Source organism: Nomia melanderi, chromosome 2 (genome assembly GCF_051020985.1).
Source record: "Nomia melanderi isolate GNS246 chromosome 2, iyNomMela1, whole genome shotgun sequence".
Classification (NCBI taxonomy): Eukaryota; Metazoa; Arthropoda; class Insecta; order Hymenoptera; family Halictidae; genus Nomia; species Nomia melanderi.
The window spans coordinates 1,983,822-1,997,707 of record NC_135000.1 but is presented as its reverse complement, the minus strand read 5'-3'; the positions used below and the strand labels follow the sequence as shown (position 1 = coordinate 1,997,707).

The following is a 13,886-nucleotide window of genomic DNA, read 5'->3' as shown; positions in this document are numbered from 1 at the left end:
GTAATAATAAATGAAAAAGAATTCTTTAATTTTTCATTTGCAAATAAGAGATAAGAAATGATTTGCGATATTGCAGATGTGGACTGGATTCTTTGATCCAATTCACCTCAATGTATTCTAAACTCCCCGGTTAACAGGTTAACCCTCGCGTGACCTGCCGAAATATCGCGGTTGTTCAAACTTCGGCGTTGCAATATCCTCCCTCGAACTTCTTTTTATATAAAGTACATAAATTGACGCGAAAGTGCCAGGAAAACATGATAATTCGTTTAAAAGAAAATCTTACCGAAACGACATTCATTTGGCAAAGTGATTAACTTCGTGATACAAAAACTAGAAAAATTCGGTTAAATTACATGCCCAGTGAACCAGTTAAGTGTCAACTCTCTGAAATTTTCAGATTTTCATACTGAACTACTCAAATAATTCTTTCCTAACTATTATTTAAATATTCCTAACTATTATTCCACTAACTACTACTTCTCCTTACTTACTACCAACTCTAATTCCAAATTTCTTCAAATTCTAGTACCAAAACACTTAAACGATTCTTTACTAACTACTATTTCCCTTTCTCTATTACCAACTCGACTCTCCGAATTCCCTCAAGTTACAGTATACCATAATCAGTTCGAGTTCTAACGCCTCACATGTTATTTCTTCAACAACCAGTTCAAATAAAAAAGAAAACAGTGCTCCCTTAGAGAACATCGGTCACATAATTCGATGTTAATATAAAATAAACGCTTGTGAGTCTGCAAGCGAGTCGGTTCGTCGAGTTCGATCGTCGGGAAAACCGTTCTCGCGGCGCTTGACGGGAACGTACCGACGTTCAGCGGAATTTCTTTTTCGCTGGGGGACGCGAGAGGATCCCGGGGGCACGATGAAGGGAAATTGCATGTTATTATACGGGGAGAGGGGTCGCTGGTGGCGGCTCGGCCAAATGAGACGTTATTTTCTGCTGGAATTTCGTGTGCGCCCGTGAATCTTATTACGAGGCTCGGCGACGGGCCCTCGGGTTCTTTTTTCTTTTCTCCATTTTCCCCCGGTAATTCGAGGATTTACGACGTGCGACGCGGTGCTATTTCGCCACGGGAATTACTATCCTCGATCTTTACGCGTCTTTAATGATGAAAGATAAGCACGCCCGACGAAATTTCGACCAGGGCCGTTGAACCGCGAGAATACGGTCGCACCCAAGGAAACGCGGGAAATTTGGGATTCTTCGACGAGAGAGGGATGGAACGATTGGAAAGCGAGGGAATTTCAAATCTTTTCATTGGAAGGAGAGAAGGAGGGAGAGAAATTAGACAAAAACTTTGAACACTAAGGGAATTCGAAATTGTTTGAGGAAAGAGAGAGAGAGAGAGAGAGACGGAGAGAAAGAGCAATAAGTTGAAATACGGGAAATTTGAAATTCTTTGACTAAAAAGAAAGAATATTTAAATGAAGTTTTATAAAATGAAGGAATTTCAAAGTTCTCCGACTAGAAAGAGATAAACAGCAAAACCTTTAAAAACATAGGAAATTTGAAATTTTCAATGTAATAAAGAGAGAGATAGAGAGATTAGGCAGTATTAGAAAACGCGGGAAATTCGAAATTCTTCGACGAAAGAAAGAAAGAGAACAATTAGACGGTGCCTTAGAAAATGCGATTAGAAACGTCTGACTGTACAGGAATACCAACGCGCGTCGTTCACGCCGATTTCCTTTCCCGGCGCGATTTTCTCCGAGCGTGGCTCGTGAATGAAACGCCCGCAATCTCTCGGCTGAATGAAAAGCGACCTTGGCCGGTGAAAATTCGTGATCGGAAGAGAAAAGGAAATCAATTCTTTATTTGTTTAGTCGGTTAATGATTGCTATATGTATTGGTATATAATTATGATGATAGCTATTAAGTTTATAGGTGAGGTATTTATTGAGACTGCTTTAAATAGAATTTAATTTAAGTAGGGACAGTTGCTAACAATTTTAAGGATTTTTGTAGAAAAGCTTCAGATCTTAACAAATGTACCCATTCTTTTAAGCTTTACAAGGAATTGTAAAAGAGCTATTCGATTACTAGATAGTTCGAGTGTTAAAACAAATTTTCACACTATTTTTACCGCTACTTTGTGTACACTACTTTTCATCAGAATGTGTAAAATAACATTTTCGAATTTGAATACAGAATACTGTGAGAATAATTCTTTTCTTTTCTATAATAATCACAAAAACAAACCAAAAATTCTAAGACACCACTATTAAATTAAACCTGTTCACTTGAAGGCTTACTATAAATAGAACAACACAATTCATTCAAATATTACATGTATTAACACATTACGCAAAAATCATTACTAGGTATTAAATTCCCTAATCTTATTCAACAAAGTGTCGGCCGAAGACAGCATCTCAAATGTAAAAAGTCAAAATCTTCATACGAATATAAATTTTCTTCTTTTATAAAGAAAACAAATGGTACCAGAATTAATAAAAATATAATAACAACATATAATAATAAATAATAATTATAACAAATATTAATAGTAACGATGTTTTTATTACCGATTTAACGATTCTTCGTCTAGTTACAGCTACGTTGCCAAATATTAACCCCTTGCCTTATGATTCTTTCCCAATTGCGCTGAACAGAGACATTTTATTGTTCATAATTCATTAGAAAAAGAGGGAAATTCTACATTTCTTCTATATCTACGTTTACTCAGAAGCATTACAATTAATAATAGAAAAATAATATTCAATTCGTACTTGAAAGAATGAAGTGGTATTTATATTTCTTAAATTCTATTGCATTTGATATTTTCGCCACGAGTGTGACACGATATCGTAAGGCAAGGGATCAAAAAACTAAATAACTAACTAAATAACCAATTCGAAAATCGCTAACAAATCGAAAACCAAACGCTTAAATTTCTCCGTCAACCTCCCCCTTCACCTCTCTCCTTCCCTTTCCGCTATTCCCAATGATCTACCCCCTTCTCCTCCCGCCCCGCTCTTATCTACCGACCGCCTCGTCCTTTGAAAGCGCTCTTTGAATCCTTTGAACTCTCGCGCGACGCCTGCTCGCGATACATACACGCTCCGGGCGGCTAATTATTCGAAGTGGCCGCTTTGATGTCGAACGCCGACCAAATCCGGCGAGATACCACGAGATACCGCGGCCCGCGAGTCCAGTTCCCATTCACGGCGGATAAATCGAGGCGTGTCGCGAGATAAAATTTCGGCGCGCCGCGTGAATGGAGAGGATTCATCGCCGGGAAACGCCATTCACGCGGCCTCTGTGTACACGGCACGTTTCGTCGGTACGAATTTTCGCGCGGCTCTTGCCGCGGAATCGAGATAACATTCGATTTCTCTGCCAGACCACGCGCCCCGCTGCGGGGGAAAGGGAATTCAAGAGTTCTCGTAGGAAACCATGCCTGTCGAAATTGGAAGATTTTTCTTTTCTGTTTTTGTTGGTTTTTGTATGGGTAGTGTACGGTTTGAAAGGAATTCTCCGGTTCGAGCAGTGAAATCGGTTGATTTTTTTATGTTTCTTATTGTTCGGGAGATTATTAACTGTAAACGTTTATCTTTTTATAGATGGAGAGATAAATTTAAAAATTGATTTCTGAATTTTTATGTTAAACATTTTTATGCTAATTTGTTATTTATTTTTATGCTAACGAATCCTCATCTAGTTACTTACGTTGCTAAGTAATTTTATTCGTTAACGCTTTTTTTATTATAATCATTTTTAAATAGTTTAAAGATAACATTCACGAAAACATGTCGATAGAAATTTTTATAGGCGTAACAAAAAATACATTACATCGAGGGTTAGAACATTTATGTGCACGAGAATATCGAATGTTTCATATAATACTACTTCTTCTTTCATAACAAAGAGAAATCTTATTAGAATTAATTACTAGTAATAATTATTAACGATTTAACGATTCGTCGTCTAATTACGTACGTGGATAAATATTCTTATTCAACATATTCTTAGTCGACACTTCTTTTATTATAATTATTTCCAAGCAATTTAAAAGTAACATAAGAACAATATATCAATAGCAATTTTTATAGTCTCATCAAAAAATCATTATACCAAAATTTTCCAGCTGCCTCTCTCTGTATCTCTTTCTTATTTATTCCCAAACAATTAAAATTTAACATATGAACAATAACACATCAACAGCAGTTTTCAAAGGCATACCAAAAATATCATTATACCAAAAGTTACCTGTCTCTCTCCCTTTTCTTTCTCTGTCTCTCTCTCCCTCTCTTTCTTAATTATTCCAAAATAATAAAAATGTAACATATGAACAATAACATATCAAGAAGAATTTTCAAAGGCACACCAAGAGAATCATTGTACCAGAATTTAACGTCTGCTTCTCTCTTTCTTCGCCCCGTTCTCTCTGAACGGAATCCTCGGAAGCGGAATCGCGAAATCCGTCGCGCTTGGTATCGCTCGGCTCGATCTGCCGCGAGACGAGTCAATTATCTCGGTATATGAACCGGTCGGAATGCTGCGCGCGCGGCGCGCTGTAACTTATTGGATCGAATATTTTCAGCGCGCGTGGGCGTACCGGCCGGCCGTCTGGCCGGCTCGTCGCGATCGAGTAACCGATCGAACGGGCCGGCCGCGATCTAGATCGCGCGCGTAGATCCCCTCGAGAGGGATCGTTTTATCGTTCCGCGATCGCGTTTCGTTTCGTTTCGTTTCGCGAGCGTGGCTGGGTCATGTCCCGGTTTCTGGAGTCAGGCCGATCGGCCGAGAAAATCGAGAGGAAAAGCGGTCTGTCGCTGTGTTGGAAACCTTTGGTTGTCTTTCACTGAAAGTCGGAAGTCTGTATTTTCTTTCGTCCATTTAACTTTCTGTCAATTCTTATATTGTCCGAGTAATAAGTTTATCAGTTTTTGTCTTTGCTTTTATTTAAGTTTCTTTCACTGATTTTGTTGAAAACTTCGTTTTATGAAAGAACGGAAGGCATTCAGACTTACCAATATTTCCAAGCTGTTTTCAGCATATCGTTTTTAGAAACTAAGAAATTATATAATAATTCAAATTTTAAGAGTAGTTCGAAAGCATCTGTGTTAAAATACAAATTTGGTTTATTTTTCTTTTACTATTGGAACTTTTGTTGTAAAGAATATTATTTTTGCAAGTGAAATAACGGTTAATAATAGTTAATAAAATATGCATGTCACTGTTGCGACGCCTTTGCAGAGTAGAGGGTTGAAATAATCAAGTAATTTATTCTTTCTAAACAACAGTTCAGAATTCCTTTCGAATTGTTACGTGGCTTCCTGCAGAATCGACTTAAATAAATGTTTACTCGTTATTCGTATAATTCTTCCATCTCGTTAACTGTTGTACTATAACTGTTGTAGTTCTAAGTGCATTTACCTAAGCACTTGTAATACTACGATTATAACACAGTCTACTGTATGTATAAAATATCTTTCCAACGAATAAATGAAATTAAATGAAATAATCCAGTTTCCGTGCGTAAAGCACCGCAACAAACCAGTAAAATAATAAAAGAAGAGAACTCCTGAGTACTGTGTTCACCAGATCACTATCAATAGGCTTTTTAAGGACTGCCTTACTTGAAAAATGCAATATTGCAGAAAATAAACACGACACGAAAGAAATATAGGGAACATTCACCGTGTAATGCGTTTAATAGTATTTATTAGGAAAAAGCGTTTTTCTTTCTCAACTATGACCAACAAAACTATATGCTTTATCACTAATAATTTTTGAAGAACAGAACAAAATTGTAAGCATATTCTACATCACCTTTGCTCCACAGTATTATAAACACAAGAATAATATTTAATTAGAATTCAAAGGAATTCAGTAATATCTACGTTTACTAAATAGTATCTTAACATTTTGCACTCGTATGTCAATACGAGAATTTGCACTCGAGATGCCAATACGAGAATTTGCACTCGAGATGCCAATACAAGTTTATTATAGGATTCGTTTAAAAAAAGTACACACTGTAAAAGATCATAAAGATTAAATCTGATTATAATAATAATAAATAAAACAAATATGAAACGTTGAATTCTACCGTAGTGAATTACTTTAATTCATTTACCGAAAAATAAATACAAGTTTACACCCAACAACGTTGACAATAAATCGAGCGCGAAGGAGTATAACTAACACATCAAGCTATTTATTCACGCTACCAAATTGCACTGACAACAGTCCTAAGGACCAAAAACTAAAGTTCGTTCCTTACGCGACGTTTTTCGCCGTTTTCAGACGCGCCAGCCAGCTCTCGAAAATTTACTGGCGGCGCGCGTGCCACGTTCAACGACCGGCGATCATAAGGCCCGCGATTTATGGATCGCGATCGTTCCGCAGATGGGTTTTATAAATTCGCCGCGAAGAAAACTGCCCATGAATCTCTTCTCCCCGCCGTGCCGCCCTCCTCCAGCCTTGGCCGAAACAATTTCAGCAATATCGTCGAGATAACGGACGCGAGAACGTTCGCCAGCGAAGAGAAACGCGGCGGACGGGGGTGGGAAAAGTTCTTCTACAGCGAACCAGGGGAAAAAGCGAAGGGCGGGAGAACAGTGATAAATATCCTTCAGCGAGGAGGAAGTTTTTTACCGCGGATAGAGTGCGAAGTGGCCGTTTCGCCCGTTTCTTTTTTTAATTCTCCTTTGGCTCCCCGTTTTTGCTCGGCGGGAGGGGGAACACGTTCGGCCCCGGCGCGGAGAGGTCTGGAGCGTGTAATTGGGAGGAGGAAAGTTGAGAGTTGAGAGTAAAGGGATGGGTTATCGATGGACAGTTTGATTTTAATCTGTTGAGGTTCTGGAAATTTCAGTAGAGGTGTAAATAGAAATTGAGATGGAAATGGAAATGAAAATAAAAATAGAGATATGAATACTATTATTATTAATTATTATTAATATTACTATTACTATTATTATTATTTATTATTATTATTCATTATTGATGTTATTATTATTTATACTCAAACTCTTTACACTCGACATTCGACTCTTGGTCGCCATTGATCCAATCACAACGAAGCACTAAAATAAAAAATTCAATATTAAACATTGACCGAAATGTCAGCACATGACATATAAAACTAAATAGTTATATCCCTTAATTCATTCAAAAAGTTAACACTGTCAATATTTCGTCTAGGACAATGTATATTTACAATAAAAAATATTGTGGTAAAGGTTAAATTCCGTTACCCATAAATCCAAGATTCACGAAAATATTGAACATTCTGAAACGTCGGCGAAGTTTCGATAGATCAAACGACTACCGAGGGTACCGATGGGAACACAAAATATGAAATAAACAATAAAAGCAAACCATAAATTCAAGATTCACCGACGAATCCACGAAGAAATCGGAAATTCTGAATCGTAGGCGGAGTCTCGAGAGATTAATCCGTGAGGGTGGCGCGGTGGGGGCGGAATAATAGCTGGCGCTCGACCCGAGGCTAGAGGGCTGCCTCTCGCGCTTAATTAAGATGTCTCCTGCAATTAGGTGGCTTTACGATCGGCGTAAAAGCCGATCATTCTGCGCACGCACGAATCAGGTTCCCTGGTTCGGCCTGGTAACGATCGCCGTTACAAGATCCTCTTTCCGCTGGTCCGCGATCTCCATGTTCGGACGTGCGCCGCGGCGCTCGTCGCGACTCATCGACCGTTACACGCCGTATACCGGTTCCCGGGACCGAGGGAAAGCGGACAAGGACACGCAATAATAATGATAATGATAATAATAATAATATTTATCGGGTGGTTAGCACCGTTCGGCAGAGCGCAAAGGAAGAATACGCGTGAAACGAGTGCACCGTGTGCGATCGTTACGCGCACGATTTAACGCTGATAGGAGAAGCAGTGGATTTTTTGACCGACCCGGTACATTATGCTTAACGACGCGCGATGGCTACCGATACGGCGATCAGAGTATTCCCTGGCAGGGGAGATAAAGGATTAAGAATTGTTTCGTAATGAGGGCTAGTGGACTGCGGTTAGTTGTTTCGTTAGAGCTGAAAGGCGTCTGACCAGTTAACTGCGTTCGACGAGTGTACACGTCATCTTAAAATCGAAGTGATGCTGATTCTTTAAACGATCGATTACTTATTTTTACATATAAACATGTAATTCTTCGTTCTGCTTTAGGTTTTTGTTGGGATATATTGTAGATGCATTTGGAATGCGTTTGAGTATACTCGTTATTTGATTTTATTGCGAGCATTGTTAGAGATTCTTTTAATTAAATTCTACGATTAACCGCTTGCCCTATGATTTATTTCTCAACTGTGCTAAATACTAGATCTTTTGTTAAAAATTAATAAATGGCAGATTTGTCGGATTCAATTTAAAATTTTCATCACGAGAAAATTAGGAAGAAATATTTAGTTTTCTACTCAATCTTAATTATCAAACCTGATTGTTCCGCTTTGAAATAAATGCGGAAGTCTTGGGTTCTAGTGTACTTAAACTGTCAGTGCCAAAGTAAAAACTTTGAGGTTAGAAGACTATGAAAGATAGGTCCAAAAAAATGGTTGTTGCAGACGCTAACATGTTGGAAGACAGTAGCGTGATCAACCCACGAGATGAAATTAATAGAAAACCTAATCCTCTACACTAGGTTAATGAGTCTCACTCGTCATTACACTCTAAGATTAAATACAAATGTCACAAATGAGGCTCGAGGATACTTTCAGAAGTCAATTTCAGGCTAAACATGAATGTCACGAGTGAGACTCGAGGACACTTTCAGAAGTCAATTTCAGACCAAACATTAATGTCACGAGTGATACTTGTGGTCTAAAAGCGTCATTCTCTACCCCTTCTGTGGCTTTCCTCTGCCACTTTGGCCAGCGTCGATCGCTACAATTATGGCTTGGATTTGCCCGGCTAAATAGCCGTGCAAGGGGTCAACCGCGTTAGGGTAGATCGAGTTGAACCGGATCACCTTTTATTCGATAGTAAACAAATAAAAATACTTGATTATTAATAGTAGAAAGTAGAAAAGAATTTTGAAATCTTTCTACAACGAATAAGAAACAAGAAGTGACAAATATAGTATAACAAATGTAGAACAGATTCTAATTTCCTTCCGATTCAGCTTGGTCTACCTTACACGTCTACTATATTTAACGTACTTTTGGGTGAGATGGCTGGATCTTATTCAGATTTTCATATATTTACATTTGCAATTGTTCTTAGTGGAATCTTCACAGAGATTTTGCATGCATTCATATTTTTCATATTTATTTTCTGCTACGTAACAACGATAATTTTATAATAATAAAGTATATCGCAAGAAATAAAATATAAAAATTGATTACAGAGGAATAACATTTAACTTAAATTCAAAAGAATTCAGTAATATTCATACTTCTCAAGCTCCGTTCGAAATCCTCCCCGTTTGAATGCAAATGACATATCATTCCTGTCATTAATGATTACATACTTACAGCACACGTTGACATAGAATAAGGAATTTTCCCTTATTTCCAATAAATTATTAACACTAAAACTACTGGACGGATGAAGTTGATCCATTCCAGACTGTATATTTTCCAAGTACTTAAGTTACGAATGTGTTTCTAATTCGGTAGTTTTAGCGTTAATAACAAAGTACATCGATCCCAGTTCACAAAGAACTCATAGTGCAAGGGATCAAAGAACCGCGCAACTCCCCAACTGACTCCTCCCCAGAGTGGCAACGTCTTTACAATCCGTTCACCATGTGCCCTATCGTTGTTCCAGCAAGGATGTCTAGCAGCGGCGTGACGAGCGGGCCGGTGAGCCAGGTCTGTCGTCCGCACTTCCACAGTTCGGTGCTGCACCCTTGGCTCCCCGGCAGCGGCACGGACACCACGAAGACCCCATGGGGGTTCCCAACGACGGCCGGTTCCGGCGGGGGTGGCGTAGCCGACGACAAGCCCCAAAGTCCCCTAGGCTCGCTACCTTCTAGCACCGGTAGCCTATCCAGCCACGGTGGCGCCGGTGGCCACCACTTATTCTCGTTCCCGCCGACACCACCGAAGGACGCGACGCCGGACAGCATCACGGCCAGCACCACGTCCAGCACGAACAACAACAACAGCTCGGCGGCGAACAACAACGCGAACAACGCGAGCAACCCCTTGTCCAGCCTAGGCAGCGGCGCCAGCAGCGAGTACCAAGCGGCAGTGGCGCACGCGGCGGTGATGGGCGCGTTCATGCACCACCAGGACGCGTTGGGCGGCTCGGGAGCCAGCTCGTGCGACGTGAAGCCGAGCGTGATGCTGGGACACCATCACGGCGCTCCGTCCCCGCCGCATCAGCAGCACAACGGGACCACTGGCGCGGGCAACGCCGGCAACGGGACCGGGAACGGCGGGACGGCGAGCGGCCAGGTGAAACAGCGAGAAGGTAATAACCAATCGGGCAGCCAACAGGCGAGCACCGCGCAGCAGCAGCAGCAACAACAACAGCAGCAACAACAACAGCAACAGCAGCAACAACAGCAGCAGCAACAACAACAGCAGGAGGCCACGTATCAGGGAAACGGTGTGGCGGCCGGTGGCGGGGGTGGTGGTGGCGGTGGTGCGAGTTCGCCGTCGTGCAGGGACAATTACGCGGCCGCCGCTGCCGCCGCCGCCGCGGCCGCGGCCGCTGCGGCTGCCTCGAACAGCCATCATTCCGGGTCCCAGTACGACCCGGCGAGCAACGCGTATAACATGTACCAGCACCTGCAGTATCCTAGTACCACCCACCACCATCACCATCACCATCATCACGCGGCCACCTCGTCGTCCTCGTCGTCCTCGTCGCACAACCCGCACAACGGTGCCGGCGCCGGCGGCGGGGTAGCCAGCATCTTCGGCGGACACCACGCCGCCGGGGCCGCGGCTGCGGCGGCGGCGGCGGCGGCCGGGAACGCGACCGGCGTGGCCGGCGTAAACGTCGACTCGAAGTTGTTGGTCGGTCACGCGCACGCTAATACGCCGGGTTCGCCGTCCGCGCAGCAGCAGCAGCAGCAAAAGCCCAGGAACAAGTCGAGGACGTCCGCCGGTAAGCGGCACGCCTACCCGACACCTCTCTTACCTGTCTTCTCCCTTTTCGGGCTCCATGTTTCTTTGGTTCTTTGGTTCACCTTCTTTTTACGGTCGGATGTGTTTTGTTTTTTGGGTTCCTTTTGTGTTTTCTTCCGCTCTGCGAGCATTTTTCTTGTACTATTTTCTCTGTGGTTTCATGGTTTCCGCGGTTTCGGTTGGTTCCGACCTGGCGCTACTAGCGGGGATTGGTAGGGTGGTTTTTCGAGATGGTTCGCTGTTCGGGAGAGTGGAGGGTCGTTGTATTGAGTTCGTACGCAGATCTGTTTATTGAACTGGGAATTAGTAGGTTATTTGAACTCTGGTTGAGATAGTGTTGAGTGAATTGTTGATGTTGACACTGAAACTACCGAGTTAAATTGACTTTTTGGAATTTCGATGTAGAAGGTTCAAGCGTGCGTCTATTGGGACTTTAACCTCTTGCCTTATGATTTATTCCTCGAGTATGCTTGATAAAACAACATTGTAGATGATAATTTAGTAGAAAAAGAAACAAATTTATTACTAATTTTGTGTTTATGTTTACTCTAATGGTTAGAGATTAATAATAGACAAGTAACACGTAATTTATGTTAGAAGTTAATAAGTAACACTTAAATTTGTCGAATTTGGTTTGAAATTTTCAACGCGTGTCTGACACGTTATAAGGCAAGGAGTTAATGGATTTATCTTTCAGTTTGCGTATTGCCAAATCAATTTTTTCAATTATTTTCCAGAGAAACATCTGTAATCTTTTTAATAATTGTTAAAAAAAGACATCAGGAATGAGTCATTTTGACCCTTCTGGTAGTTTTAGTGTTAATGTAGGATGAGTTGCATTGTTCCTTGATGAAAGTTGTCCTCTATATCGAATCTTCTATGGACATCTATTTAACTATTATTCTTATACGCGTCCAGTTTTATAAATATATTTCTGTTTCTATTATGGAACAATGGTACTTTTGAAAATGTGAACCATCTCTATCCAACTTACCGTATTTTCTTCTGTGGCGCTAGGTTTGCATTTTCTTTTATTTTGTGCGGTCGGGTTCCCGGACGCGGAATTTTGGAAGATTTGAAATTTTTATAGATACAGTAGGACCTGGTGTAACGCGATGGAAAAACTAGTGAAAAATAATAATTTTATAAATTTTAAATAGTATTCAAATAATAATTAAATAATATGTGATATCCTTGTTACATGGAACATACCTGTCGCGTTATAGGCTGTTCTACTGTATTTTATTTCTTTTCATCATTTCGATAAAATAATTTAACAGATGAATTAGACAAAATGAATTTTTCAGTTTTTGGTCGAAATCGATTTGAACACGTGTCCGTCGGAACACGACCGCGTCCCGTAATTCTTCTACGATCATTTTCGAGTTTCTTTCTGTTTCCTTGTTTCACTTTTGAGATTCTTTGACGTTCCGTAACTTCTTTTTCTTTTGAGATTCGAATCTCGCGTTGTCGACGGTCTTCCAATGTCTGGACGGTTCAACGGATTTCTCAAAAATGCTAACATTACGTCTCGGACAATTTCAAACGTTGAAATATGAAAAATTTTATAGAGTAACTTTTCAAATGACAGTAGTAGACACGTATTTACAATTATAAATTTACCGCATCAAAAAGTAAATATTTATACGATATTTATACATTTATCGAAAGTGTTAACCTTATAACATCCCTTAAGGAAAACCATTTTGTATCGCTATTCTACTTTTCCAATCGCATTCTTAAAAACTTGAATGCACATGAAAACTCGGGGCATTCAATAATTAAATTAATTTGAACTAATTTCAATTAAATTCAATATTCCATTCAACCAATAATTAAATGAACTTTTTATGAAATTCACCAGTGAAGCAACTGATTTGAAAAACAATTAATTCGATAGTGAAGCAATTGAGCCGTCGAGCACGCGAGGTCTCGAATCGCGTTCCTCCCGAAAAATTTTCTTTGTTTCAACCCCGTTCCCCCCGTCGAGCTTTCGGTGGCGGTCGTCTTTCGCTTTACAGTTCCGTCGATCGAAACGTCGAGGAACACCACCACGTTTATGTTTCTTTTTTTTTCGTTTTTGTCCTCGAGAGCTGAGTGTTTAACGAGAGGGAGACAAACACTCACACATGGACACCGACACACACACACATATGCATACATACATACATACATACATACATGCATACAAACAAACAAGCAAACAAACAAACAAACAAACAAACAAACAAATAAACAAACATACACACACACCGATGATCGTGAGACCAAGTTTTTTGTATTTTTGCCTCACCCATGTGTTTTTTGAGTGGCACCCGCGGGAACGTCGAGCGTGAACAGCACCACACACACACCCCCACACACTCGTTTCAACGTCGATTTACCGTTACTCGCGAAAGTATCCATCTATCTATATGTACGATGTATTTCATGAAATTAAGTAACGGACTTTTCAGTGAACTACCTGTAATTTAAATTATCCACACGTTTTTAATAAATTTTTCAGTGGATTTTTGATTTTGAACCATAAAGCTACTTGATAATTAAGTGATTTTTTTGTTAAATGTACTTTTATTTAATACATGCGAACTGAAGACGTCAAGTCCAATTTTTATGTTAGTTGAATACGCGAAATGTATAAGTCGGTGGATAATTTTTACAAGTAACCGTGTATACAGGGTGCGCAACACACACTTCTTTCGTATGTGGACCATTTATTTTGAAAGAGGAGTAAAACTGATTGTTTTCACTTTGAAGATTCGAATAAAAAAGTTCAGTACTTCAAACATTCATTATAGAAATGAATAGAAG

General features: G+C 40.3%; 1 protein-coding gene across 6 annotated transcripts in view; it reads left to right on the top strand.

The window, feature by feature from the left end:
• LOC116425970 (uncharacterized) overlaps positions 1 to 13,886 on the top strand; it is a 151,044-nt gene that overhangs the window by 35,375 nt on the left and 101,783 nt on the right. For all 6 annotated transcript variants that reach the window (XM_076374499.1, XM_076374501.1, XM_076374496.1 and 3 more), the window contains exon 3: positions 9,766 to 11,055. In XM_076374499.1, the coding sequence (XP_076230614.1) occupies positions 9,766 to 11,055 (1,290 nt within the window). The remainder of the gene's footprint in view (positions 1 to 9,765; positions 11,056 to 13,886) is intronic.